This window comes from Pituophis catenifer, unplaced genomic scaffold, assembly GCF_029215685.1.
Source record: "Pituophis catenifer annectens isolate HBS135680 unplaced genomic scaffold, rPitCat1.0.hap2 SCAF_1, whole genome shotgun sequence".
Lineage (NCBI taxonomy): Eukaryota > Metazoa > Chordata > Lepidosauria > Squamata > Colubridae > Pituophis > Pituophis catenifer.
In genome coordinates this window covers 202,493,207-202,519,376 of record NW_027256881.1, presented here as the reverse complement: position 1 = coordinate 202,519,376, position 26,170 = coordinate 202,493,207, and the positions used below count along the sequence as shown (strand labels likewise).

The 26,170-nt window shown below is 37.6% G+C and overlaps 1 protein-coding gene across 1 annotated transcript in view; it reads right to left on the bottom strand.

The window, feature by feature from the left end:
• DPP4 (dipeptidyl peptidase 4) overlaps window positions 1-26,170 on the bottom strand; it is a 73,018-nt gene that overhangs the window by 32,396 nt on the left and 14,452 nt on the right. Inside the window, exons 8-16 of the mRNA XM_070939001.1 lie at window positions 25,540-25,660; window positions 20,382-20,542; window positions 17,663-17,766; window positions 14,050-14,179; window positions 12,227-12,271; window positions 5,470-5,574; window positions 3,691-3,758; window positions 2,339-2,392; window positions 1,217-1,335 (exon numbers count right to left, since the gene is read on the bottom strand). Coding sequence (XP_070795102.1) covers window positions 1,217-1,335; window positions 2,339-2,392; window positions 3,691-3,758; window positions 5,470-5,574; window positions 12,227-12,271; window positions 14,050-14,179; window positions 17,663-17,766; window positions 20,382-20,542; window positions 25,540-25,660 — 907 coding nt within the window. The remainder of the gene's footprint in view (window positions 1-1,216; window positions 1,336-2,338; window positions 2,393-3,690; window positions 3,759-5,469; window positions 5,575-12,226; window positions 12,272-14,049; window positions 14,180-17,662; window positions 17,767-20,381; window positions 20,543-25,539; window positions 25,661-26,170) is intronic.

Below are 26,170 nucleotides of genomic sequence, written 5' to 3'. Positions count from 1 at the left end.
TATCAATTGTGGAGCCGACCGGTGACAGGGAGCCACAGCAGAGGGATGAAAGAGCCACATGCAGCCGCCATGGGTTGCTGACCCATTCCAATATTATCCCCCTCCCCCCAAACACATACACAACTCAAAGGGCTGGTCCTTGCTTGCCTCTCTCCACAAACAATAGTCCTATAAAATATATGGGGATGGTCAATATTGTTTTACTTCTTTAGCGGTAAATATTCAGGCATATTGGCCTCTTTTAAAGGGATAAATTCTGCCAAATTGCAAATGATCAAGTTCAAGAGTTTTATATTGTCATTCAACAGCAGTCAAACCAACTACTGCTGTTCTGGTTAATGTGGCCAGATAAGCAACCAAAGTGGAAGGGAAGAAAAATAGTTTTCTAGTAGGTCTTTTAAAAAATAACTTTATGTTTCATGATGTACTGTAATACTCTTCATTTTTAAATCAGTGGAGACTTTTACATCAATGTATAAGAAGAACACAATTGCAGTCCATCCTCTAGTCCACATGATGGTTCCAGTGATAACTGGAAGTAGGGAGACCTAGTTTCAAACCTTCTCTTGATCTTGAAACTCCAAGAGCCTTGGTAGTACAGTGGTCTAAGGCACCCTGTTATTAAGCTGGTTATTAAGACCAGCTGCCTGCAATTACTGCAGGTTTGAATCTCGCCAAGGCTCAAGGTTGACTCAGCCTTCCATCCTTTCTAAGGTAGGTAAATTGAGGACCCAGTTGTGGGGGCAATAAGCTGACTTTGTATAAATATACAAAAGGATGAAGGCTATTGCTTAACGCATTGTAAGCCACCCTGAGTCTCCGGAGAAGGGCGGCATATAAATCAAATTAAAAAAAAAAAAAACAACCTCAAAGGGTGACTTTGGATCAATCCTTTTCTCTCAGCCCAATTTATATCACAAAGTTGTTCCTCTGAATATTTTTAATATTCAGCTAATATTTTTAACAGCATCAGCTGCCTTGACTTCTTAACAGGAAAAGCAAGAATAAAAATGCAATTTACAAAAAATGCAAAATGGTTTAATGGCTGTGAGCCAGGTATCCCCTGAAGTACTTGAAAAAGTTTGTGCTTAGGACCATCCAAACAACAGTAGTTCTTTGAATCATGGATTGAAGAAGCATCAAGTAAATATTAGGATCTTAAAGATTGAGTTGCATTTCTGTAAGGATGTGGGGGGGGGAGGTCTGTAATACTTGCCGTAACAATTCAGTTTATAGTATCTTGCATCTGGGCTGAAGGATACAGAGAAATACTGACATGCTTTCTCATTTGAATCACAAGTGATACATGTTTTTTTCAAGTCATTCAAGTCCACTCTGTAAAAATGAGGGAAAAAGAAAGGTAGAAGAAATCTGCATTCTATTGCACATCATAAAGGCACACCACTACAAATACTTTCGATTTCAACAGGAGCATTCATCAGGGTTTTTTTTTTCTTTGCATCCCTATGATGGCCAGAATAATTTCTATTTGTGTGCATCAATACTTTGTTTTGTTTTATGTGCTGGTAATGGCATGGTTTACAACTTCAATTTCTAAACAGTTTTTCGACAATTCATCTTTATACACAATTTTTTCCTCTACTACTCTGAGGGTGTGTTCTTTGCGAACTACGATGGACATTTGCCGCTTACATGCTTGCCTTCATGTAATTATTTAATTCAGATTTCTCTTCTTTTTTCTTCAATTGTCTACTTTACCTGCAGTAAAGCAAGGGATCCAGTGTTTTAGTGCTAAATATTGTCAATCAATTTCATTCCATGGATTCATCATTCCATAAATGCACTGTCATCAGTTTTTCTCATCTAAATAATTCAATTTATTTACAAATGTGTCCAATTTACTCTACCAGTAGGATACTTGTTTCGCCCATCAGTTTATGACTTAATTTAACTTTGAATTTTGAAATCTTTATTATCATCCTTGCATTAGGGTATTATTTATTTCACTTTTATGTTTTATCCCACATTTATTATTGTTTATAACTACAGTAACTCAAGGCAGCAAACAAACCTAATATTCCTTCTTCCTACTATTTCCCCCCCCCAACAATAACTATGAAAGAGACTGACTGATACAAATTCAATAAATAATAATAATAAATAATAATAATAAATAATAATAAAAAAGTCACCCAGCCAGCTTTCATGCATAAGGTGGGACTAAAACTCACAGTCTCCTGCTCCCTAAGCTAGCATTTTAAGCACTAGAGCAAACTGTAGGTAGGCAATTCAAAAATGTGAAAAATAAATAAAGATATATGCTCTGTATGCTCTGTATGCTCTGTATAGCAGAACCATAATAAAAAAAGCATCTTACTTATAAAGATGTCTTCCTCCTGGTCTACCATCAAATTCATTACTAATAAAGTATCTGTGAAATAAGCAAATTGATGGATTAATACATCATCTTGATAATCATTTAGATTATCATAATAAAAATTTCCTAGGATAATAATACAGAAGTAGCCTATAAAAGGTTAAATGGTTAAGCAATAAAGTTCAATTCTACATGAGCCTCTAAACTGGAAAAGACATTATGCTACCACAAAAAATGGAAAATATATCATTATACAGAAAATAGTATGCAAAGGAGAAAGTTTATTGTAATGTGAATTTTTAATTTTGTAAGCCACTCAGAGTCATTGGGCAGCAATATAAATGTCTTAAATAAAGGGGAAACAAGTGCACTAATTACTTAATAGACAACTGCCAGCATAGATCTCTAATTCTGAATTTTCATTTTTTTCCACTGAACCTGTAGAGTACTTTTACAGAATATATTAGGTATTTAGCAGCTATAATAAATAAATTTTAAATCAGAGGAATGTATTCAACAATTTTAATATGCTTTCCGTGGAACATCTCATCAAGAGAAAATATAATAGGTGACTAACTTGTAGGAAGCAAATTGGTGAAACATTCCAGGATTTATTTCTTAAATAGCTACAATCTGTTGTTGACTTTGTTTAGATTTGTATACAATTTGGGGGGGGGGGGGTTGTAGCATGTTTATGCTACATTATTGCACTTTGTTACATCTACAGATTTTATATATGTATGCTTCTGTGTATATTTGTTATACTTATTTAATGATGCAGATTAGAATGTTGATTGCATTCTAATAAAGAGAAAATATTAACAGTGGGTCCTACATAAGGAAAGCAGACAATAGGGGAAAGAGAATGGTATTTTCATAATCATGGATAGAAGACAATGTACCTCAGTGCCATTCTATTGTAGAATATTACTCATTCAGCATGGATTGTTTTGACAGATAGGCTCCTAGTTCAACTAAAATTAGTGACACTTGGGTCTTACTGAAATCTTAAAGCTTAAGTTAGTAATGATTAACTTGTCACATAGAATTCAGTGGGATGTAAAAAAAAACTTGTTTTAATGAGATTGGGATAGAAGATTTATATCTCAAAAGTCATGAGATTTTGGCTTATTAAGAAGACATAAAGGACAGGAAAGGAAGGTCAGCACGCTCAGTATAAAAGGCAAGGGAGCGTAAGATTGCCATGCAAGATTTCTTATGCTAAGCTTTCATCCAGTCTCAATTTTAATACAACAGACAAAAGCAGGACAAACAGAAAAGGCTATCTCTTAGAAAGGGATGATTTATGCATTTGCCACACACAAATTCAAAAGTTATCAATGGATACTCACAGGCTGTTATTTGTTACAGCAGCTATATCGATTACTTCCCATTTTCCACTTGTAATAGGTTTAACTTTCTAAGTATAAAGATTAGATAAAATATGAAACTCCATAAATACGTTACACCAGGGGTGGGTTCTAAAATTTTTTACTACTGGTTCTGTGAGCGTGGCTTATTTTGTGGGTGTGGTTTGATGATCATGTGACAAACAATTCTTTAGGATTTAGCAGAGATACTGGTCTACCAGGCTTTTAACTGCTTGCAGAGCCTTACCAGTCTACCCATTTGTTTTTGGAGTGTTCCGGTCTACCCATTTGTTTTTGGAGCGCGCTGGTCTACCACCACACTGCCTTTTACCACTGATCAGCTGTAGGCGGCCCTTTGAAGCGCCACGGCAAGAGTTTAAACAGTTTTTTGCCACTCTGCCACCACCGAGAGCATCTGAAACCGCTTTCAGACAGCTTGGCCTCAATTGCCAATCTACCGCCATCGAGCGGTTTACAAGGAGTGGATCAGTTCTAGCCGATCAGTTGGGAAGCTTCTTGGCTTCTCAATTTAAAACTACAGTGTCTTGGTGGTTTTTTTTTTCTTCTTTGTCAAGTGAGCCCTGATTTTTTCCTTCTAGTCGATCAGCTGGGACTCGGGAAGCAGCGAATAGATTGGGGGCAGGGCCAGGCAGAGGTGGTATTTACCGATTCTCCGAACTATTCAAAATTTCCACTACCTGTTCACAAGAACCAGGGAGAACTGGTAGCAATCCACCACTGTGTTACACATACATGCATAAAACAATTGTCATGGTACCGAGTAACAATCCCAACTAAGTTAGAACTTTGAGACTGGAACTCTTCTCAAAGATTCTCTTTATTGGGTACATCATATCAGCACGTTCAAATGTGAAGCCAACTCTAAATATTTCCCATGGTTCAGTATAATTAAAAAAGTACATGATTCCCTCCCCCCAAATGCAGGGGTGGGATTCAGCCAGTTCAGACCTATTTGGGAGAACCGGTTGTTAACTTTCTAAGCAGTTCGGAGAACCGGTTGTTGGAAGAAATCTTATCTTGTTTTTTTTCACTTTACAGGGCTAATCCTGTAAGGAAGGCAGGAAGGAAACATTCTGGTGTTGTTTCTAGGCTAATCTTTATTGCCCTGCTTACAGAAACTGCCTCTCTGGTTAACCCTTGTTACATTGTAGCAGCTAAGGTGAAGCGCCCATCGATCTGAATGATGTTGAGTTGGCCACACCCACAGTCACATGACCACCAAGACACACCTACCCAGCTGGTCATTAGGACAGAGAACCGGTTGTTAAATTATTTGAATCCCACCACTGCCCAAATGTCACAGGTCACATTGCCCAACTGGGTAAATGGCAGGCTCTTCAGGCACTCTACTCCTTTCTTGCTCATACTGAGCAATGACCTTGGCTCTACCAGCCTCTGCCTGTGTTGTGTCTCTAACACATCGTACAGTAGCATTCTAAACCTCCTATCCTCCCCCAATCTGTGTGGCAACTGAGAAACAAACAAACAAAAATGCCACAGCCAGAGTCGTTTCCAAAATTGAAAACAATGTCTGCAGCAAACTCTGATAACTCCAAAATGATAATATGTATGTAATGACATTATCACAAAAAATGCTGCCATTATGGCCTTATGCAAGTACATAAGCCATGGCACTGAGTGATGACATCACACAGGTGTCAACATTTGCCTCTCTTTGCCCCTCCTTATGAACAACCCTGCACAAACATAAAGAAACATGCACAAATAATCATTACTTACGCCTGCGCTATCAGTGTAGTGAATATGTTCATATCCTTGTGAATCACTGATAATTTTGTAGTAGCTAATTTTGTCAGAAGCAAAGAAAGGTTCTGATGGCTGAAACTATGAAAAAGAACAATAACATGTTTACAGATATAATGGTTAGCAAGTATTCTATTTCATAGGTTTATTAATTTTAACCTCTCAGAAAAATACATTGACTATCACATTTTTTTAGGGATTAAAAAAAATTATTTCTCAAAGGTCAAGTTATTCCTAATGTTTTCAAAATAAATGAAACAAAAGCAATAGGTTTCTACTGTGACATTGGCTGTTTTTACAGATGGACTCTTCAATATGAAACATTAGCGAATTGCAATTACTTGGCTCTTTAACAATTCATTTTTCATTACTTTTTATTTTCTTTTGTTGTTTTTGTAATATAAGAAAAGGAAGGTAATTAATTAAAAAGGAAATCATAATTTACGATTTGTTGACATACAGACAATACAAAACAATAAATAGTTTGAAGGAAGCAAAGAAATGCCAACATTCTAGCGCTGTCCAATTTTGTGTTCTCAAGTTCTGATACCTACACACCTACCTCACAACTACTGAAATTTAACCAAAAGATTCAGTTCAACTGTTTTATACGGAGCATGTTTACTTATGTTACTCTGCTGAAAAGACTGGCTTGTCCAGTAGCTCTTCTGTAAACTGAATATATCATTGATTTAATACTATTCTGCAATTCCGTACATTTAACAGAAATCTTGGAGAGTTGGATCAGAGATCTTCAGCCTTTTTTGGCACAAACAACTAGTTGTTCAATATTTTTATATCTGCCGAAAGTACACTGTACTATGTGAAGAAATTGTTACTTTTTCTAATTTTTAAATCGTTACTGTTGTTAAATTGCTAGATTTTGGTACTGTCAATCATTAATTATATTTATTAATGTTAGATTTTAAGTCAAATTTTCTAAATAGCATATTAACAAATCTCATGGAAATGAATTTGTTATTCGTAGAAACCTATTTACAAAAAAAGAAAGAAAGAAAGAAAGAAAGAAAGAAAGAAAGAAAGAAAGAAAGAAAGAAAGAAAGGAAATTAAATTAAATTAAATTTGAAGTGGCATAAATGAGACTATGTGAAAGATTTAGGATTTCGAATTTCCTCATTCAGAGGAAATTCTTGGTCAAGATAACACCAAAAAGACCCTGCCTGAAGTCTTTTGCCTCTCTGTTACCACCATCTATTCCACATGGATCCACCTATCACTCCCCTAACCATGATCTCTGAAGATTAGGCTCCCATTGTCTTACAGCTTTCTGATAAGTAAAAAGTAAAAAATTTCTATAATGCAACATAAAATGGTTTTGTAGCATAAAGACATGATTAGGGTTTAGTCTTTTCCCTCCAATTTGGAAGACAGTTCATTTACAAATGAATATTTGTAATTACAAATATATAAATTTGAATAAAAATAAATGAATACATAAACAACAAAATCACACAGATTTTTTTTAAAAAAGTCTCAAAAATATATTTTTATCTCAGGGATGGGAAGATTTTCAAGTTACATATCAGCTCCCAAGAAATTAACAAAGAAAAAAAAATCTTCAGCTCAATCTGATATTGCGCAAAATGTCCAAATGTCCACAAAAATGGAAGTAAAAGAGAATAAGTCTTTTAATACAGAAAGACAAAAGAAATTAAATTCTAATGCAATATCTATTGAGGGCAGTTCCCTATTTCAAAGAAATAACTTGAATCCTGAAACGAAGTCCTATTATTTTGTCCTTTTACAGCCCCCACTTCTTAAGGTGATTCTAGTTGTTAATCAAAATATTCAAATTCAGACCTTCTTTGACATTCAGAGTGATGTGCAAGCTGTAGTGCTAAATGGCTGCTCAAATCAATATTAAACTAATTTATCTCTTATTTTTCATTTCATTTAGTGTTTGATATTCTTTACCAAGAGAATAATTGTTAGGGTTTCAAGTTGATATGGTGAGATGAAGACCTCTTTCTGCTTTCTTTCTTTTTTTTTAATATGAACTGGACTTAAACTGTCTCAACAAAATATGCATTCGGGAAATTAGTGCTAACCACAATCACTGATATATTCTTGTTCTACCAGAGGTGTATATAAACTTCTCAATTGAAACTAGTTTTGTATTTGTCATCCTCTTGACACATCTATATCGATTAGGGCACCAACTTGAGTCAGCATGCCAATTCTTAGAGCAGGGGTGTCAAACTCAAGGCCCAGGGGCTGGATCCATCCTGAGGGGTGCTTAAATCAGGCCTGTGGGGCCACCCTGGAAACAGTGAAGGACTGGCCTGCAGTGCCTCTGCCAGGGAAAACTGAGCTTGGGAGGGCAGTGTGTGGCCCTCCTGAGCTCTGTTTTAGCTGGCAGAAGGTTTCAGGAGGCCGTTACAGCCAAAATGGAGCTTGGGAACCCATTTTCACTGGCAAACTGCTTAGGCCAACATGCCCACCCTGGCCACACACACCCGCCCCCTCAAAGTCAAACACAACCTTGATGTAGCACTCAATGAAATTGAGTTTGACACCCCTGCTTTAGAGCATGTAAGTAATCTTCAAGTGCATCTATGTCAACAGTTTTAAGTTTGTCTTTGAGAAAACTTTTAGGAATTGACAGATTTTTTTCTGGAAGATATTTTGCCTGAGGAAAGCTATTTTGTTGATAAATGCAGAGAACATTTTTGCAATCAGTGTCACTATCTTACTTGAAGTTACTTGAATTTAAATTACTTGAATTTAATCTCATTAAATATTCCAAGTGAGTAGAAACCATCTTTTTTCACGCTTCATAATTTACTGCAGACAACAAATTTATTTCAGTACAGTAGAACTCTAATACCCCATTTGAATAATTCCACAAAACATGTCAAGCAATTACCTTTAAAAAGCCATTAACATCCTCATAAAATCACCAGTGAACAAATTGCTCACTGTTATCTTATCAGAGCTGTTGGAACAATAGTTCATTCTTGGAATAGAGTTTGTTCTTATTTATTGCATTCAACAACAATATTTAGCGTGTCATATACACTTAATCTTAAATACTTAGTAAAGAGATGAATTATAACTGAATAAAAAAATCTTTTGGAATGTCTTTCTTCAAAAATGCCATACTATTATTGTTGCAATACATCTATCAGTATTCAACTGGGGGAACAATATATGTATTTGTGTTTTTGTCTTTTTTAATGCACATTTTTAAATGTTTTGTTTAGTTTTGTTTTGTCTTTCTAAAAATTTTTTTTGAAGTTTTTTCTTGTAAAAAATAAGCATTCTAGCTTCCATTTCCACCAGTTGGCTAGTATTGATGGGAGTTGGAGATGTAGCTCAACAACATGAAGAGAGATCCATGTCCATCCAAATTATTTTATTCCTGTCTCTACCCATTTTTGATTCTATCCCAGTCAAATTTTCAGGGACATTTAAAAAAAGGAGTGTTTCAGGTAGTCTGTCTTATAGAGTAATAAGATACCTTGTATTTTCTTGATGCGACTGACTTATTTGAACATATAAACCATAGTGGAACAAGCATGACAATAATAATGTTAACCTATTTTTCCCTATTTTTATAGTAGATTTATACTCCTCCTTTTTTTTCTTTCCTTTCTTTTTGCTTCGCTGTTCACACCATACACAATCTGCTTATCACGTTGCTTCTTGAGATTTTATCGTGTAGAGCTAAAATGTGTTAGTTATATTAAGGTCTTTCTTTTCTGATCAGGTTTGACAGCAGAAGATACTAACTTCCATTATTTTGCAGGGTAGGTCTATATTTGATGCTTTTTAAAAAATCATGACTCTTTTAAGCAAATGATAAAGGGAAAAAAGCATTATTCTTACATATAGATTTAATGATGTTATTGTACAACTCCTTGTTCCTATAAATGTGTTCCCTTTTTGGAACCAGAACCTGGCAATCTACTGACCATACTATAGATTTGCAACTATTCATTTTACAACCTTGATTTATAACCATTCGTTTAGTGACCATTCAAAGTTGCAATAGCACTGAAATAAGTGACTTATGATTGGTTTTCACACTTAGAACCGTTGCAGCGTCCCCATGGTCACATGATCAAAATTCAGGTCCTTGGCAACTGGCATGTATTTATGACCGTTGCACTGTCCCGATGACATTTGATCATGATCTTTCTCAGCTGGTTTAGGGCAAGCAAAATCAATGGGGGAAACCACAATTGAACCCAAAGTTTCTGTTGCTAAGCAAGACAGCTGTTAAGTAAGTTTTGTCCCATTTTATTACTTTTCTTGCCACAGTTGTTAAGTTAATCACTGCATTGTTAAGTTAATTACATGGTTGTTACAGGGGTGAAATGCTCCTGGTTCGGACCGGATCGCCCGATCTGATAGTGATGGCTGCGGGTGGTTCGGAGAACCAGTACCAAAAATCCCTGCACACACACACCCATGCCCAGCTGAGCCACGCGATCATCAGAGGCTTTATTTATTTATTTTTAAAAGCATTTTTTCTACAACCACTTCGGCTGAAAAAATTGTTTTAAAAAGTTTTTTTAAAAAGCCTCTGATGATCGCACGGCTCAGCTGGGATCATCAGAGGCTTTTAAAAGCATTTTTTCTACAACCTCTTAGGACCAAAGAGGTTGCAGAAAAAAATGCTTTTAAAAACCTCTGACAATCAGGCAACTCAGCTGGGATTGTCAGAGGCTTTTAAAAGCATTTTTTTTACAACCTCTTCGGCCGAAGAGGTTGTAGAAGAAATAGTTTTAAAAGTAAAAAAAAAATTGATCACGCCCACCCAGTCACATTACTCCCCTCCCCCAAAGCCTGGCCCACAGAACTGTAGTAACACATTTTACATTTCACCACTGGGTTGTTAGGTGACTCTGGTTTTCCCATGCACTTTGCTTGTCAGAAAGGTGATCAGATGCCAGTTGCCAAGCATCTGAATTTTGATCACATGACCATGGGGATGCTGTAATGGTTATAAGCGTGGGAAATTTTCGTTAGTCACTTTTTTCAGTCCATTGTAACTTCAGACTGTCACTAAACAAATGTTTGTAAGCCAAGGACTACCTGTATGTCCCCAAAATGTGAACAACTACTCATTGTAGGCATTAGATATGAAAATGCCAGGTTCCACTTATTATATTGAAGCAATTTACTACTTTTTAACTAAATATGTCAACCGCCAAAATATAATCTTAAAGATGAAATCAGAAATATCAATGTTTGATATGCTATGCTGAATCAGAGCAGAACAAATTGCCAATGTCAGGATGAATAACCACATCAACAAATCATAATTTACATTAATTTGATTGACATGAAGTCCTATCAATAGTTCCATTCCTCTAAAGACAAATGGATATGATGATATCCCACAAAAAAATGAGTTGCTATCAAGTTTCATATTTTTGTGTCCTCTTGTAACAACTGATTAAAACTACCTGTAACATGACAACATCTTCAACAATGTTTGGTTCTTTGACTATTGCTTGAAGAGAATGAGAAAAGACTGCAATGACATTACATATCACACATCCTTTTTAAAAATTAAGGATTGCAAGACAGAAACGCAAGAGAGATGTGGGTTCCATATGACCTACAAAGTATAACAAAGACTATAATGAAGACTTTGTTACAGGGTTAATTAAAAAGTTGAGAAGCCAATGTATTTCACACATCAGGGGGTGGGGTTTTAATTGCAATTCTAAATGGCCTTGAAAAAAATCCTCAACATTTCCCTTGTAAAAAAACAGTTACTAAGAGCTAACTTTGTGTCTATATATTAAATTATGCATTAGAAAATAGTAACATACAGTATTGTCCAGATAGCTTGTTGGCCAAGTGCTTTTAAGAAACAACATGGAAATAGAAGGTTTAATTCTTCAAGAGCCTTGATAGTACAGGGGTTTAGTGCACCCTGTTATTAACACAGCTGCCTGCAATTTCTGCTGGTTCGAATCTCTCCAAGGCTCAAGGTTGACTCAGCCTTCCATCCTTTCTAAGGTAGGTGAAATGAGGACCCAGTTTGTGGGGGCAATAAGCTGACTTTGTATAAAATATACAAAAGAATGAAGGCTATTGCTTAACGCATTGTAAGCCGCCCTGAGTCTCCGGAGAAGGGCGGCATATAAATCAAATTAAAAAAAAAAAAATTCTACTCGGAATGGAGCTTCCTTCTCCCCCAGCGTTCCTCCTCAGGCAATTCTCCTCTGACTTTTCTCCTCGGCTGATATGCCCCCACTCATTCATCCTGGTTAATGGGCCATGGCCCCTCCATTCCACGCACTTCGGTGTGGCCGATTCACCAAAGGAGGGTTTGTCCTGAGTTTTTTGCTGCCTGAGTTAGCCATCAACTAATCAGCTAACTGCCAATAAATAGCTTTAGGAAAGCCAAACATTTGTTAGGAGAAGGAATAAGAGGCGCGGCCAAGGGTAGGAGACGAAAAGTCCTAGACCCAATTCTACTCAACCAATTGTTTTTCCTGCCCTGAAACCCACATATACACATGCTAACAAACATTTCTAACAAGCTTATCTTTATCTTACTAATATGGGGCTGGTATCTGGCAAGGAAGGAAAGAGTATAGATGTTTCTGATAGAAAACAGCTGGCAGCTACAATGAAATGCTTCATTTCCTCACTGTAAGCAAGATATCTCTTTAGCTGTGCTCTCTCTGCAGGAAAGGATGCTTGGCCGCCATGCAACATATAAGTCGATCCTTAAATCACTGTACTTACTCTGCCAACCCAGCCAGTTTTACTTTCTTCAATATGCTCCCTTTCCTGAAGAAAAAAGAGAAAGATTTTCATTGTTTTAGTAACTTCTGTCTGTTAGTCTAGCTCTTCTCTCTTTCAAGATTAATGTCAATATTTACAGAATTTTCTGCAAGTAGGATTTTTTATTTATTGATTGATTGATTCACTACCCTGCTCCCAAGACTTAGGGAATTACAATACCGAAACAAAAACATGTATATAAGCACATAAAACCTACCCAAATAAATATCAGCAACCCAATCATCTTAAAATCTTATAAACAGGATTATAAAAAACAACCACCACCAAAGGAGCCTATAGTACAGTGGAAGGAGCCTGTAGTACAGTGGACTAAAGCACTGTTATTAACAGATTAACATCTGCTGCTTGCAATTACTGCAAATTCAAATCTCACCAGGCTCAAGGTTGACTCAGCCTTCCATCCTTTCAAAGGTAGGTGAAATGAGGACCTGGATTGTGGGGGCAATAAGCTGACTTTGTATAAAATATACAAAAGTATGAAGGCTATTGCTTAACGCATTGTAAGCCGCCCTGAGTCTCCGGAGAAGGGCAGCATATAAATTAAAGCAAAAAAAAAAATCCCTATTTTAAACAGACCCATTTTGCATGCAGGACCCATTAGGTATATGAAGGAGGCAGTCCCTTAAGTAGACAGGAAACAAACTATGTTTTTTAAATAGCAATAGCACTTAGACTTACATACTGCTTCATAGTACTTTACAGCCCTCTCTAAGCGGTTCACAGAGTCAGCATATTGTCCCCAACAATCTGGGTCCTCATTTTACCCACCTTGGAAGGATGGAAGGCTGAGTCAACCTTGAGTTTGGTGAGATTTGAACTGCCATATTGCAGGCAGCTCGCAGCCTACAGTACTGTACTCTAACCACTGTGCCACCGTGGATGCAGAAACCAGCATTCTCAATTCAACTCAGAAACTTATTCATATCCAATGAAGCAACCAGAGATTCAGGATTATAGCAGGTGCTTACCTGCTAATATCTTGGCCATTACATTTTGTACCAACCACAGTTCCAAAGTTGTTTTCAAAGGAAGGCCCATGCAGCGCATGTTACAGAGTCTAGGGGATGAAGGTGAAAGTCTCCGCTGCCAGGTCTTCATGGTCCAGATAGGGCTCTACTGGCAACTAGCCTAAATTGCTGATTACTGTGGAAATCTGCCTCTGGAAGAGAATATCTGTAGTGCAGGGTTGAATCATGGGGTTCTTGATAATTTCTGAGCTTGGTTGTTTTCTTGCAGGTATTTCATTTGTAGGTAGCATCATCAGGTAGTAACAGTGATGATGTTAACTATGGTAGTTGGGTAATGAAACAACTGCAAGAAAACAACCAAGCTCAGAGAACACCAAGGACTCCACAAATCTGCCTCTCCCATTCCTAATTCAGGTTTCCCCAAGCTTCTCTCCACCAACTCCATTATTTACCCCACCTACCCTGCACTCCCCACTAACAAAAAGAAGGATATAATTGTCTGCTTGCACTGTCAAGCTAATCTTCACCCTTCAATCTCTAAGAGCTGTGATGGCGCAGTGGTTAGAATGCAGTATTGCAGACTACTTCTGCTGATCATCAGCTGCCAGCAGTTTGGCAGTTTGGGTCTCACTGGCTCAAGGTTGACTCAGCCTTCCATCCTTCCGAGGTTAGTAAAAATAAGGACCCAGATTGTTGGGGCAATGGGCTGACTCTTAGAGAGAGCTGTAAAGCACTGTGAAGTGGTATATAAGTCTAAATGATATTGCTATTGCTACAATCCATCACCATTCGTACCTTTGGGCACTGCCATACACCATCAGAGTAGTCACAGATAGTGAGCATAGAAAAGTTTTGAATCCTTCTAAGCCACTGAAGACAGATTCGTTCATCAGTCACCCATGTTACAACACTCAAGTAGTGATCCCTGGAGATTGAGATTGAGAGAGAGAGAGAGAGAGAGAGAGAGAGAGAGAGAGAGAGAGAGAGAGAGAGAGAGAGAGAGAGAGAGATTTTTCAGCATTTTTCTATATAAGTTTTAATTTAATTTAATTTAATTTATCGCAATTCTATGCCGCCCAACTCCCAAGGGACTCTGGGCAGCTTACAGCAAAAATAATGTGAACAATGAACAGAAAAATTATTAAAAACATTATAAAAACATTTTAAAAACATTAAAAGCCCATGCACACCATTCATGGCCGGATCTCGCAAGATTGCAACAGCGAGATCAACGGCCCCAGGCCTGCCGGAAAAGCCAGGTCTTCACCGCTTTCCGGAAGGCCAATAGGGTGGGGGTAGTCCGGATCTCAGGAGGTAACTGGTTCCAGAGAGCTGGGACAACCACAGAGAAGGCCCTCCCCCGCAGGCCCGCCAGCCGGCATTGTTTAGCTGACGGGACCCGGAGGAGACTAACTCTGTGGGATCTTACTGGTCGTTGGGAGCTATGCGGTAGAAGGCAGTCTCGAAAATAGCCTGGCCCTGAGCCATGTAGGGCTTTAAAGGTAATAACCAACACCTTGAATTGTGCCTGGAGACCAATAGGGAGCCAGTGCAGCTCACGGAAAATTGGTGTAATGTGGGTGTATCTAGGTCCAACAATGACAGCCCACGCAGCTGCATTCTGGACCAACTGTAGTCTCCGAACACTTTTCAAGGGTAGCCCCATGTAGAGCGCATTGCAATAGTCTAACCATGAGGTGACAAGGACATGAGTGACTGTGAGGAGAGCCTCCTGATCCAAGTAGGGTCGCAATTGGTGCACCAGGCGAACCTGTGCAAAGGTCTCTCTAGCTACAGCTGCCAGATGTTGCTCTAATCTTAGCTGTGAGTCTAGGAGGACACCCAAATTGAGAGCCTGTTCTGAGGGGGACAATTTCTCCCCCCCAGAACCAAGGATGGACAGTCGACATAGTCTTTAGGAGGCAATACCCACAGCCACTCGGTCTTGTCTGGGTTAAGTCTGAGCCTGTTGACTCCCATCCAGACCCTCACAGCCTCCAGGCACCAGCACATCACATCCACCACTTCGCTGAACTGATGCGGGGTGGAGATATACAGCTGGGTATCATCAGCATATTGCTGATACCCCACCCTGTATCATCGGATAATCTCACCTAGCAGTTTCATGTAGATGTTAAATAGGAGGGGAGAGAGGACCAAGCCCTGAGGCACCCCGCAAACGAGGGGTCTAGGGGTCGACCTCTGTCCTCCTGCCAACACCGATTGTGATCGACCAGAGAGATAGGAGAACCACCGTAACACGGTGCCTCCCACTCCCAACTCCCTTAGTCGTCCTAGAAGGATACCATGGTCAATGGTATTGAAAGCTGCTGAGAGGTCAAGTAGCACCAAGATAGAGGAATGACCCCCATCTCGGGCTCACCAGAGATAATCCATCAGCGTGACCAAAGCAGTTTCCGTGCTGTAGCCAGGCCTGAAGTCAGACTGAAAAGGGTCTAGATAATCTTTTTCATCCAATGACTGTAGGAGCTGAAGTGCCACCACCTTCTCTACAACCTTTCCAACAAAGGGTAGGTTGGAGACTGAACGAAAGTTCTTTAATTCTGCTGGATCCAGGGAAGGCTTCTTGAGGAGGGGCCTTACAACTGCTTCCTTTAATGGTTGCGGGAAGGACCCTTCCCTCAAGGACGCGTTAACCTCGTGTCACCTCCCTGCTGGCCAAAACCAGCCAGGAGGGGCACGGGTCCAACAAACAAGTGGAGGAACTCATCGTTCCTACAGCCTTGTCCACTTCCTCAGGAGTCACAGGCTCAAATTCATCCCACACAATAGGACTAAGACCTGCACCTGTCATCTCGGTCGGAATTGCCCAATCAGAGTCCAGGTCCATCACTTGAATTCTATATCTAAATGCTTATCATTTATATGCCATTCAATATTCAACATACTGTTACAATAGGTACTATACAGGTAGTCCTTGGCTCACAACATTTCACTCAGTGACCGTTTGAAGTTATAACAGCACTGAAAAATGTGGCTTATGATCGTTTCTCACACTTATGACTGTTGTCGCATCCTCATAGTCACCTGATCAAAATTCAGACACTTGGCAACTGTTTCATATTTATGACGGTTGCAGTGTCCTGGGGTCACAGGAACACCTTCTGTGACCTTCTGACAAGCAAAGTCAATGGGGAAGCCAGATTCATTTAACAACTACATTAACTAACTTAACCGTTGCAATGATTCATTTAACAACTTTGGCAAGAAAGTTTGCAAAATGGAGCAAAACTCACTTAACAAATGTCTCATTTAGCAACATGAATTTTGGGCTCAATTGTGGTCGTAACTTGAAGACTACCTGTATATGTATAATTCAAATTGCAGTTCTATAGAATAAGAAACTACAGTTCTATGACTAGAAATGGAGGAGCACAGGGTAGGACAAGATAAAATAGAGTTGAAGAATTTAAACTAAAATCTGATACCATGATCCACAGAATATAAAAGTCGGAAGTGTGGCTTGGAAAATTGAGATTTATCTACAAATAATTATTTGACTTCTTCCAACCTAGCTAGGGTACCTCCTCCCAGTAGTGAAATCCAATTATTTTTACTACCAGTTCTGTGGGCGTGGCTTGGTGGGCATGGTGTGGCTTGGTGGGCATGGCAAGGGAAGGATACTGCAAAATCTCCATTCTCTCCCCACTCCTGGGAGAAGGATATTGCAAAATCTCCATTCCCACCCCACTCTGGAGTCAGCCAGAGGTGGTATTTGCCGGTTCTCCCAACTACTCAAAATTTCCGCTACTGGTTCTCTGAACTGCTCAAAATTTCCGCTACCGGTTCTCCAGAACCTGTCAGAACCTGCTGGATTTCACCCCTGCCTCCTCCCTTCCTGTCCATGTGTCCATGTGTGTGTGTGTGTATGTATATGAATAAGAGAGAGTATATTTATATTAGTATTTGTACATTTGTTTCTAATGTTTGAAGAATATGTTCAGATATAGAAGCTGATGTGGCTCATCCTGTCTTATGTGGGGTTCTGACATTGCATATAATATCCTTTACATTTTACAACATCAAATACACTTCTCCAGTAATTCAATTTGTATATGTCTCTTCACATATGCAAGTTATGTCACTATGATATAAAGATTTGTTTACAGTGTTTTAATTTGGACAATTATGTGTATATCCTATTATTTGCCACCCAGAATCTTCTTGGAGTTGGGCAGTTTTAATAAATATGATTAAAAACAAGAATGAATGATCCAGCTGCATATACATTAAAAAACAATCAAGTATTAACAAATAAACTCTCCACAGGATTTTTAATGCAATAAAAGAATGTTTTTAAAAATCATATTATTACTCAATAATTATAAAATAATTACAATAATAATCTACAACATTCACCAGAACAAAGCATATTACTTGGACTTACCCTGATATTATACTAGCTGGTGCAACAATTTCTGAGATATTTTTTGAGGGAAGGTCTAGAATATCCACAACAAATAGTTTTATTGTTGGATTGATAGCACCTGCCTGGATAAAATTAAAACATCTTAAAACAGATTATGTCCAAATGGCAATGTTAATTAGAAAATTACAAAGAAGTTCGCTTTTAAAGCTCAACATAAATTGTAAGAAAATTATGTATATATGTTTTTAAAAATTAATTTGTGTTTTATAGAGGTTCATAGCTAAAAGTGTGAAAGCCAGTACTAAATGCTTATAAAAATAATGTATTTTTTCTACATTAGCAAAAGCAGTCAATTCAGGATACATTATGACCACCCATATTTTGTGAACAATTATTCTTTTAGAGATCAATGTAACATTAACTCCTGATCACATGACTTAGTAAAAATTTCTATTATAGAAAATTTTCAGTTAATCTGAAAATAGCACTAAAGAACACTAAACATACCTCTATAGCACTATAGCACTATAGTGCTATAATAAAATAGCACTAATAACACTAAACATACCTCTCAAAATAAATTAGAATTTCATACATTATTCCTGGCCCATTATTAATTTATAATTTTTAATCTCTGAAAAAAAATCAACAATGAGCATATCTTTCAACTATTTATTTATTTAATTTATATTGCTGCCCATCTCACAAATATCTAAAACTATTAATATTCAATTATTAAAAAGGGTTTTTAAAAAGCTATATGAACAGAGCTAAAACAAAGAATAATAACGGGTGTTAATGGGGCCACCTCACTGGTTCACCTGTCCCTAGGGGGGTCCCCAGGGATGCTGGTATAACAAAGCTTTGAGGGACCTAGTGACTCTAGCCCATATTCAGTCAAGTTCCTTCTTTGTTGAATTTAGTGGCACTCTAGATCAGGGGTCCCCAACCCCCAGTCCATGGACTGGCACCGGTCCGTGGCATTCCAACAACCGGCCCATGCAAACAACTGAAGCCCCATCTGTGTGATGCAGGCAACACACAAAACCACGCCCCCTCTAGTCTGAGGAAAAAAACTTTTCCCACAAAAACGGTCCCTGGTGCCCAAAAGGTTGGGTGCTGCTACTCTAGATGTTTCTTTTCCCATTTCATCTCCCCCAACTTCTCTGTAAAATACAGGGAATGCAATCTAAACCAAAGTCTCAGCTGCCCCCTTATTCCAAGCAGCAACCAAGACTTCAGGTGGATCATCTAGCAGACCAGGAGGGACAATCCCAGGCTCTTTCTGAAACTTCTCCAGCTCCATCAGTTGCTGGGGATGGACCAATCTAATGAGTCCATATTCCTTGCAGTGGATAGTGGCACCAGAGAGTCTCATAATAATTAGGTCATGATCTGACAATGACAAGGGAGATACCAACAGCTCTGTTTGTATTTTCTATTGAAAAGTACATTGTGTCGCCAAATCTAATTGAAGTACTGATCAAGGGAATGCTTAACCATCTTCCTCCTATGTTACAATTCAATCACAATTCCTCTCAGAACTACTCTTTGATCAACAACTGTTTCCTCTTGAAACAAACCATAGCTTTAATCTTGATGATGGAAGTAATTTCATCAGGACCAAGTTGAATCAATTGCAAATATGCATAAAAACTAATTTAATTTTGCCCTGTAACAATTGTACTGCCTTTCTGACTTCCAGAAATAACTTTAGGGTATATCAGATATTTTCAGTTACATGATTCTGAGAAATAAGCAGAACAACATATGTCCAGATTCATGTCCCACTAGAGATTTTAAGAAGCTTCTGCTGAAAGTGAATATGGGTGACCTACTTTAGAAGTTCAATACCATGATGAATGACAGCAGGAATGAAGTCCCACTCGTATTCATTCTACCCCAGAAAAGAAGTTACATTTACTTTTTAAAATGCATGACAAGCTGGGACATTTTTCCTTGCTTTGCTGAACCCCTGAAAATTCTAGCACACTTAAAGCAATATCACAACCTCTACATTGAGGCTTTTTCCCCATCACTTCCTGGACTGGCCATGGGATATTACAGCCACATGATCAGTCTATGTAGCATAAGAGAAAACAGCCTCTGCAAAGACCCTAGAACAGGGGTGTCAAACTGGTGGCCCATGGGCCGGATGCGTCATGCGCAGCCACACCCACCCCAGCTCCATGGATGGGAAAAACATGGGAAACGTCATGTGACAGCAATGTGATGTGGCGACCTGTGCCCTAGAACTATTGAGAGCATACCAGTTTCTAAAGTTTGACAAAGCTGAAACCAAGTATAGTTCTATTACATACATTAAAAAAAAACAGAATAATTCACATCTGCCCTGGCAAATATATCAGCCTGGAAATCTGTCTGCCAAAGGAGAAATGCCTGTAACCTAGCCCGCTCCTCCCTGTTCATGTCAGAGCTAATGGTCCTTAGTCCCTTATTTGCTATGCAACTCATTTTTCCATTGATCACCCAAGTGCTCTTCAACAAATCATTTTAGAAACTCAAATATTCCATAGCCTTCAATTGCTTTCATTTCCTGTTTCCCTAGAGATAATAGAATACTTCAGAGCTGCCAGATGCTATTGACTTAAGTCACAGTAATCACAGCAAGCTGTTGAGGAGAGACAGACAATATTTTTGTTAGCAGCAAATGATTAAATGTGACTATTCTCTTAATCAAACCACTCAACAACTATGTTTAATAAATAACACAGACCTTAGGATATGGGATTTTAATGGTCTTTGGATATTGCAGTGTATCTTCTGAATAAAACGAATACTCAATAACAGGAACTTCTGTGTCATTAATCTCTGCAAACGCCAAAAAACTGCCATTTGGAGACCACCACAGAGCAGAATGGGTGCCAAACATTTCCTCTGAAAAAGATGCAAATGTGTTCTTTTGAAGCAATAGTTGCTAAGTTGGCTTTTTCCTCTGAAACATTGTTCATAATAACTTGCATGTATAATTTCAGATGGAACTTTGGTTACTAAAATTCAGATTACTTGCAATGTTTTGCAACCAAAACAGTAAGTCAACTCTCAGAAATGCCTTTTTATAGAAATACGGTGCTATGGAAATATTCTGTTATAAAAATCTGGCTTTAATAATGATGCAAATTATAGCATTTTGATTTATCTTAGCTTTCAATATTACGGATAATTGTTTCTTGTTTATACTATAACATTTTCAAATATATCATCTATAATGAACAATAATTAAATGTAAAGAAACATAACTTTCCAATTATGTACCCAAATTTAGTATTCCTCTGGAAGAAAATATACAAGTACAAATTAAACATTCACTGAATATTTTATGTCTAAAAAGGCACTTTAATAAATGCAATTACTATGGGCTGTCTTGGAGGTGATAATAAAAATATAAATGTTGAAGACTTCCTAATTTCGTTATGAAGAGAAGTACGTTTATACAACATTTTTTCATTTTTAATCATTCATTACTAAAAACTATATTAATACAAAGTAGAGTGAGCAACACCTGTATGCAAGAAGCTTGTTTAATGAATCAAAAGAAATTGTTGATAATTCATACAGAAATATAATAATGGATCCACTTTCTAATAGCTTGGAGGATTTTCAATGCACTGGATTTGCAAACAGACAGACAGACAGAAACATTATTTTGGTCATTGACCAATAAAAGTATATTCAAGAAAATGAAAACACAAAACTATCTTCTAGCAAAAAGAATTACTGGCAACTATTTGTAGGCAAAATTTACACATAATGTAATAAAATTCTGCCACTTTTATAGAAATAAATTTATCTTGATTGTTTAATAGATATTGCAAATAAAGATTATCAGATTGCCCTAGAAATTTAAATAAAAAAGGGATAATCATCTGGCAGCAATACAGAAGAACATGAACTCTGATTTCTATGGTACTCATATCACAAGGGCAGTATTGGGTTTCATATGGAGTTTTCTTATATTTCCCTTCCCAGGACAATTGTAAACCAAACCAAAGATAAAGCACTCCTGAATTTAGGAACTGTGATATAAGTAAGAGATTGGATTAGTCACTAAACTTTGTTTATCTGCAATTATATTATGTGAGAAAGCAGCAATTTCTACATGACCTTCTATATCTAAGATCCTTTGTCGTAATTTGAGCTGACTCTAACTTGAGCTGACTCTAAGGTTAAGATGGCATCACTGAAGAAACCATAGTGGCTCAGTTTCTTTGGAATTGCTGTTTCCCATGAAGGTTTGTAGTTGTCAGCCAATATTACATGAGTCAATCCACTAGGGTTGTGATGTAGTTTTAACCAATAGATAAAGATATTTATCAGAGAATAGATTCAAGCTTACTGACTCCTGCTTCTCACTAAAGTACTGATTTGGAACACAGCAGATAACCTGGAAGATACTTAGAAATTTTGTTTGAATCCTTTCTGCGATGATCATTCTGTTATAGGGTCCTATTTGAGCCCCGTATAGCAACTGTGCTTGGACTATAGCTAAAAACTGCTTAATTGCAGCAGAGGAACTTAATAAGGGGAAAATAATAAGTTTGTAAACTGATGCAGATCTCTATTAACTGTGGGATACATATAGTCCAGACAGAATTGGAATATTTATTTATTTGTTTATTAACTTGTATTCTACCCAACTTGCCTGGAATTCTATTATAGTTCTAACATAAAAGAAATATAAAATGACTACTAAGAATTCCTCCATTAATTTTTGAACATTACAAAACATGTTATGTAAGAAACCCTTTAGGGGTCAACATTTAGCAAAGGAGAAAGTTGGACCATAAGGAAGGCTGAGTGCCAAAGAATTGAGGCCTTTGAATTATGGTGCTGGAGAAGACTCCTCGAGTCCCTTGGATTGCAAGGCAACCAAACCGGTCAGTCCTAGAGGAGATCAACCCTGACTGCTCTTTAGAAGGCCAGATCCTGAAGATGAAACTGAAAACTTTGGCCACCTAACGAGAAGGAAGGACTCACTAATGCTGGGAAAGTTTGAGGGCAAAAGAAGAAGGGGACGACAGAGAATGAGGTGACTGGATGGAATCACTGAAGCAGTCGGTGTGAGCTTAAATGGACTCCAGAGGATGGTAGAGGACAGGAAAGCCTGGAGGAACGTTGTCCATGGGGTCACAATGGGTCGGACACAACTTCGCAACTAACAACAACAAATTTAGCAAAGGAATATTCAACTATTCTGCAAATATCCTTTGGGTAATCTTTGTGATTTAAAAATCAGCTTTTGGTTCTGTCCCTAGAGACAGACGGTGGAAGAGTTTGGAAAACTACAGCTGTTGCTATTAAATATAACATGAAAATACTTTAATGCAGCTTAGATAGGATATCTAGTGAAATCTTAATTCAGTGGGGATTAAGCAAAGATATGCACTGTCTTTCCTTCTATTTAACTTCTATAAAAACATTATAAAAAGCTATCTAATTATAAAAAATAACAACGGGTAAAGCAATAATCTTCCTCTAGTATCTGGATGATGTGCCAATTCTCTCAACAAATACAGTAGGCCTAAGAAGTTGGATTCAAGTTTCTGCCACTTTCTGTGAGGCAGAATACCTAACAGGAAATCATCCGAAAAAAATGCAAGATGATGAATTTTTCCAAGAGACCTTGAGGAATAAATGGGAACGGTAATTGGAATGCAACAGTTTGGTTCAATGCTTTAAATAGGAATCATGTTTCATTTTCTGATTCTTGGTCTAGACAGGTTACATATGTCACACAATTGCACTAGTGCTAACCTGAACTTCCTGTCTATTGGAGATGCCCTCAAACCAGAGGTGAGTTTCAGCAGGTTCTGACCAGTTCTGGAGAACCGGTAGTGGAAATTTTGAGTAGTTCGGAGAACCGGTAGTAAAAATTCTTACTGGCCCTGCCCCCCATCTATTCTCTGCCTCCCAAGTCCCAGCTGATTGGGAGGGAATGGAGGTTTTACAATATCCTTCCCCTGCCACCCACCAAGCCACGCCCACCAAGCCACACCCACAGAACTGGTAGTAAAAAAATTTGAAACCCACCGATTCAGACCCAAAATAATTTATAATTCTCTAAATTTTAGGCCCCTGCAAATTGTCCAGTTTGAATTTATAAAAGAAACTTTTAAGATGCCACACAGTTTACTTTCTTATTTATTAAATCTGCTGTGATATCCATTGAGACCAGAACCGGTTATTTTATATTGTTTAAATAGAGTGGCTTAAATTAACTTTTTTTAAAAAAAATCTTGTGCATTTTTGGCCTTTCAGGATGATTTCAATTCAATAATCCATTTTAATGGTCCTGTAGCTCTGACCATTTCTCATGAAATTAAGGACAGAAAAAAATATTACAACCAGCTGTTCATATAATCTTCAATTGAGATATTATATGCACAACTGGGTGTTCTTTTGTCTGATCTTGACTTCATGGGAGATGGTCAGAGCTAGAGGATCATTAAAAATGGACATCAGGTTCTGATCTTCAGAAATATAAAAGCAGTTCTTCTCTCTTTAGGAGCAACATGGTAAAATGTCTACTGCTAGCTATTTATTTAATACCCTATATTAGATGGAAGAAGTGTTTCCATCTATGTTCGGTGTTTTATTCTTGGTGTTAGTGGTTGGGGATATTTGATAGTATCCCTATTTGATGAATATGCTTGATCACATAAGCTAGAAGTGGAACTGTGCACTGATGATGCAATCTAGTTTGGTAATGAAATGTCTGCAAGAAAACAACCAAGCTCAGAAAGCACCAAGAACCTCACAGTTTAACCTTGAGATACAAATATTCTTTTCTATCGGTAGAAGAAGAATCAATCTTCATATACTATGATACTCGTTCTATGAAATATTTTGGCCAATTTATGTGGATTATTTTATAGAAAATTTAGAAGGAAGCATATTTCACTCAAAAAATGGTAACAATGTTACATTTTATCTCTTGATTATGTATATGCAATACAAACTATGGATAATATTGTAATAATAACAATAACAACAACACTGTACTCCTTGTGAAACATTCAGCTGCGGTGAGGATGTAACTTTAGAGAAGCAAAGTAAAAATGTATCTATAACCACTATCAATAAGATTGGAAGCTGCTTCTTTAATCATCTTTCTTTTCTTTTTTCACAATTTACTATTCTTATTATCTTTATTTCCTTTTATGATTTTACTTCGTTAAACATTTAATAAAAATAGTATTAAAAGTTCACCTGCTGTTTACCATACATATATTTCTTTTTGTCACCTACTTTGATGGCAATACTTCTGTTTGATTCTGAATTGTGTTGTTGTATTATCCCAGGAAAAAAAAAACACAAGATGAAGGAAGTGATTTTCTACTTCCTGGAAGCATATATACTTCTGAATCTCTACCCTTTCAATCATGTGTGAATGAAAGAGAAAAGAGGAGGAGGTAAAATATGAGACTAAGGCTTGTTTAATATATCTATCTAGGCCAATCCACAATTATTACCAAAGTACAGCTATTACCAAGCCAGGGCATATTTCATAAGCCATTTGGAAGGGCACTTCCCCAAATAAAGAACACCACTGTGCTGGATTTGCTGCTTTGCAGCCATATTTCTGAAAGGTATCAATTTTTCTAAGACTCTTCCTTGGTTTTCTGAAGCTACTTCATCCCTGTCCAGATAACACTTTCACTGAGATTGTTTCTGAAGCAAAGTGTCTCTGAATTAAAAGGGGTTTTTGAAAGCTAGAATGGATTATGTAACTCAAAGATGGAGTTGCCCCTCCCCCCTTCATTCCAAGCACTGGATTCAAAAGAAACTTTGCATAAACCTAATATTTTATTTCTGTATGTGATGGCAATTAAGTTGCTCTTAAAGGTTTTTTTTCCCCTTTCAATGACAGTTACCTTCATATACCCAGTCTGCTAATCCATTTAAAATTTTGTTTTCGGCTCCATTCTGAGTGATTTCAACAGCTCTGGCGGCTGGTGTTGTTTTCACATGAACATTGTTCTGGTAAACATAAGCCTGCCATAAACAAACATTACATTATTTACCATCAGAAAATGATTTTATAACATTTACTTTATATAAAAAAAAATTACATTTACTTTCATTTCCTGCAAGTCTAAAGTGGAGATTCTTTTTTATACTGTAAAATTCTTCTCACCCATCTAAATGCAGGAAATTGAATTTCTTTTACCCTTGTTATTGTAAGAATAAAGAAAAAATCAGAATGGGTTACAAGAAAGACCTAGAATCAGTGGTGAAATTCAATTTTTTTTTACTACCGGTTCTGTGGGTATGGCTTGGTGGGCGTGGCAGGGGAAGGATACTGCAAAATCTCCATTCCCACCCTAATCCTGGGGGAAGGATATTGCAAAATCCCCATTCCCACCCCACTCTGGGGCCAACCAGAGGTGGTATTTGTCAGTTCTCCAAACTACTCAAAATTTCCTCTACCGGTTCTCCAAACTGCTCAAAATTTTTGCTACCAGTTCTCCAGAACTTGTCAGAACCTGCTGGATTTCACCCCTG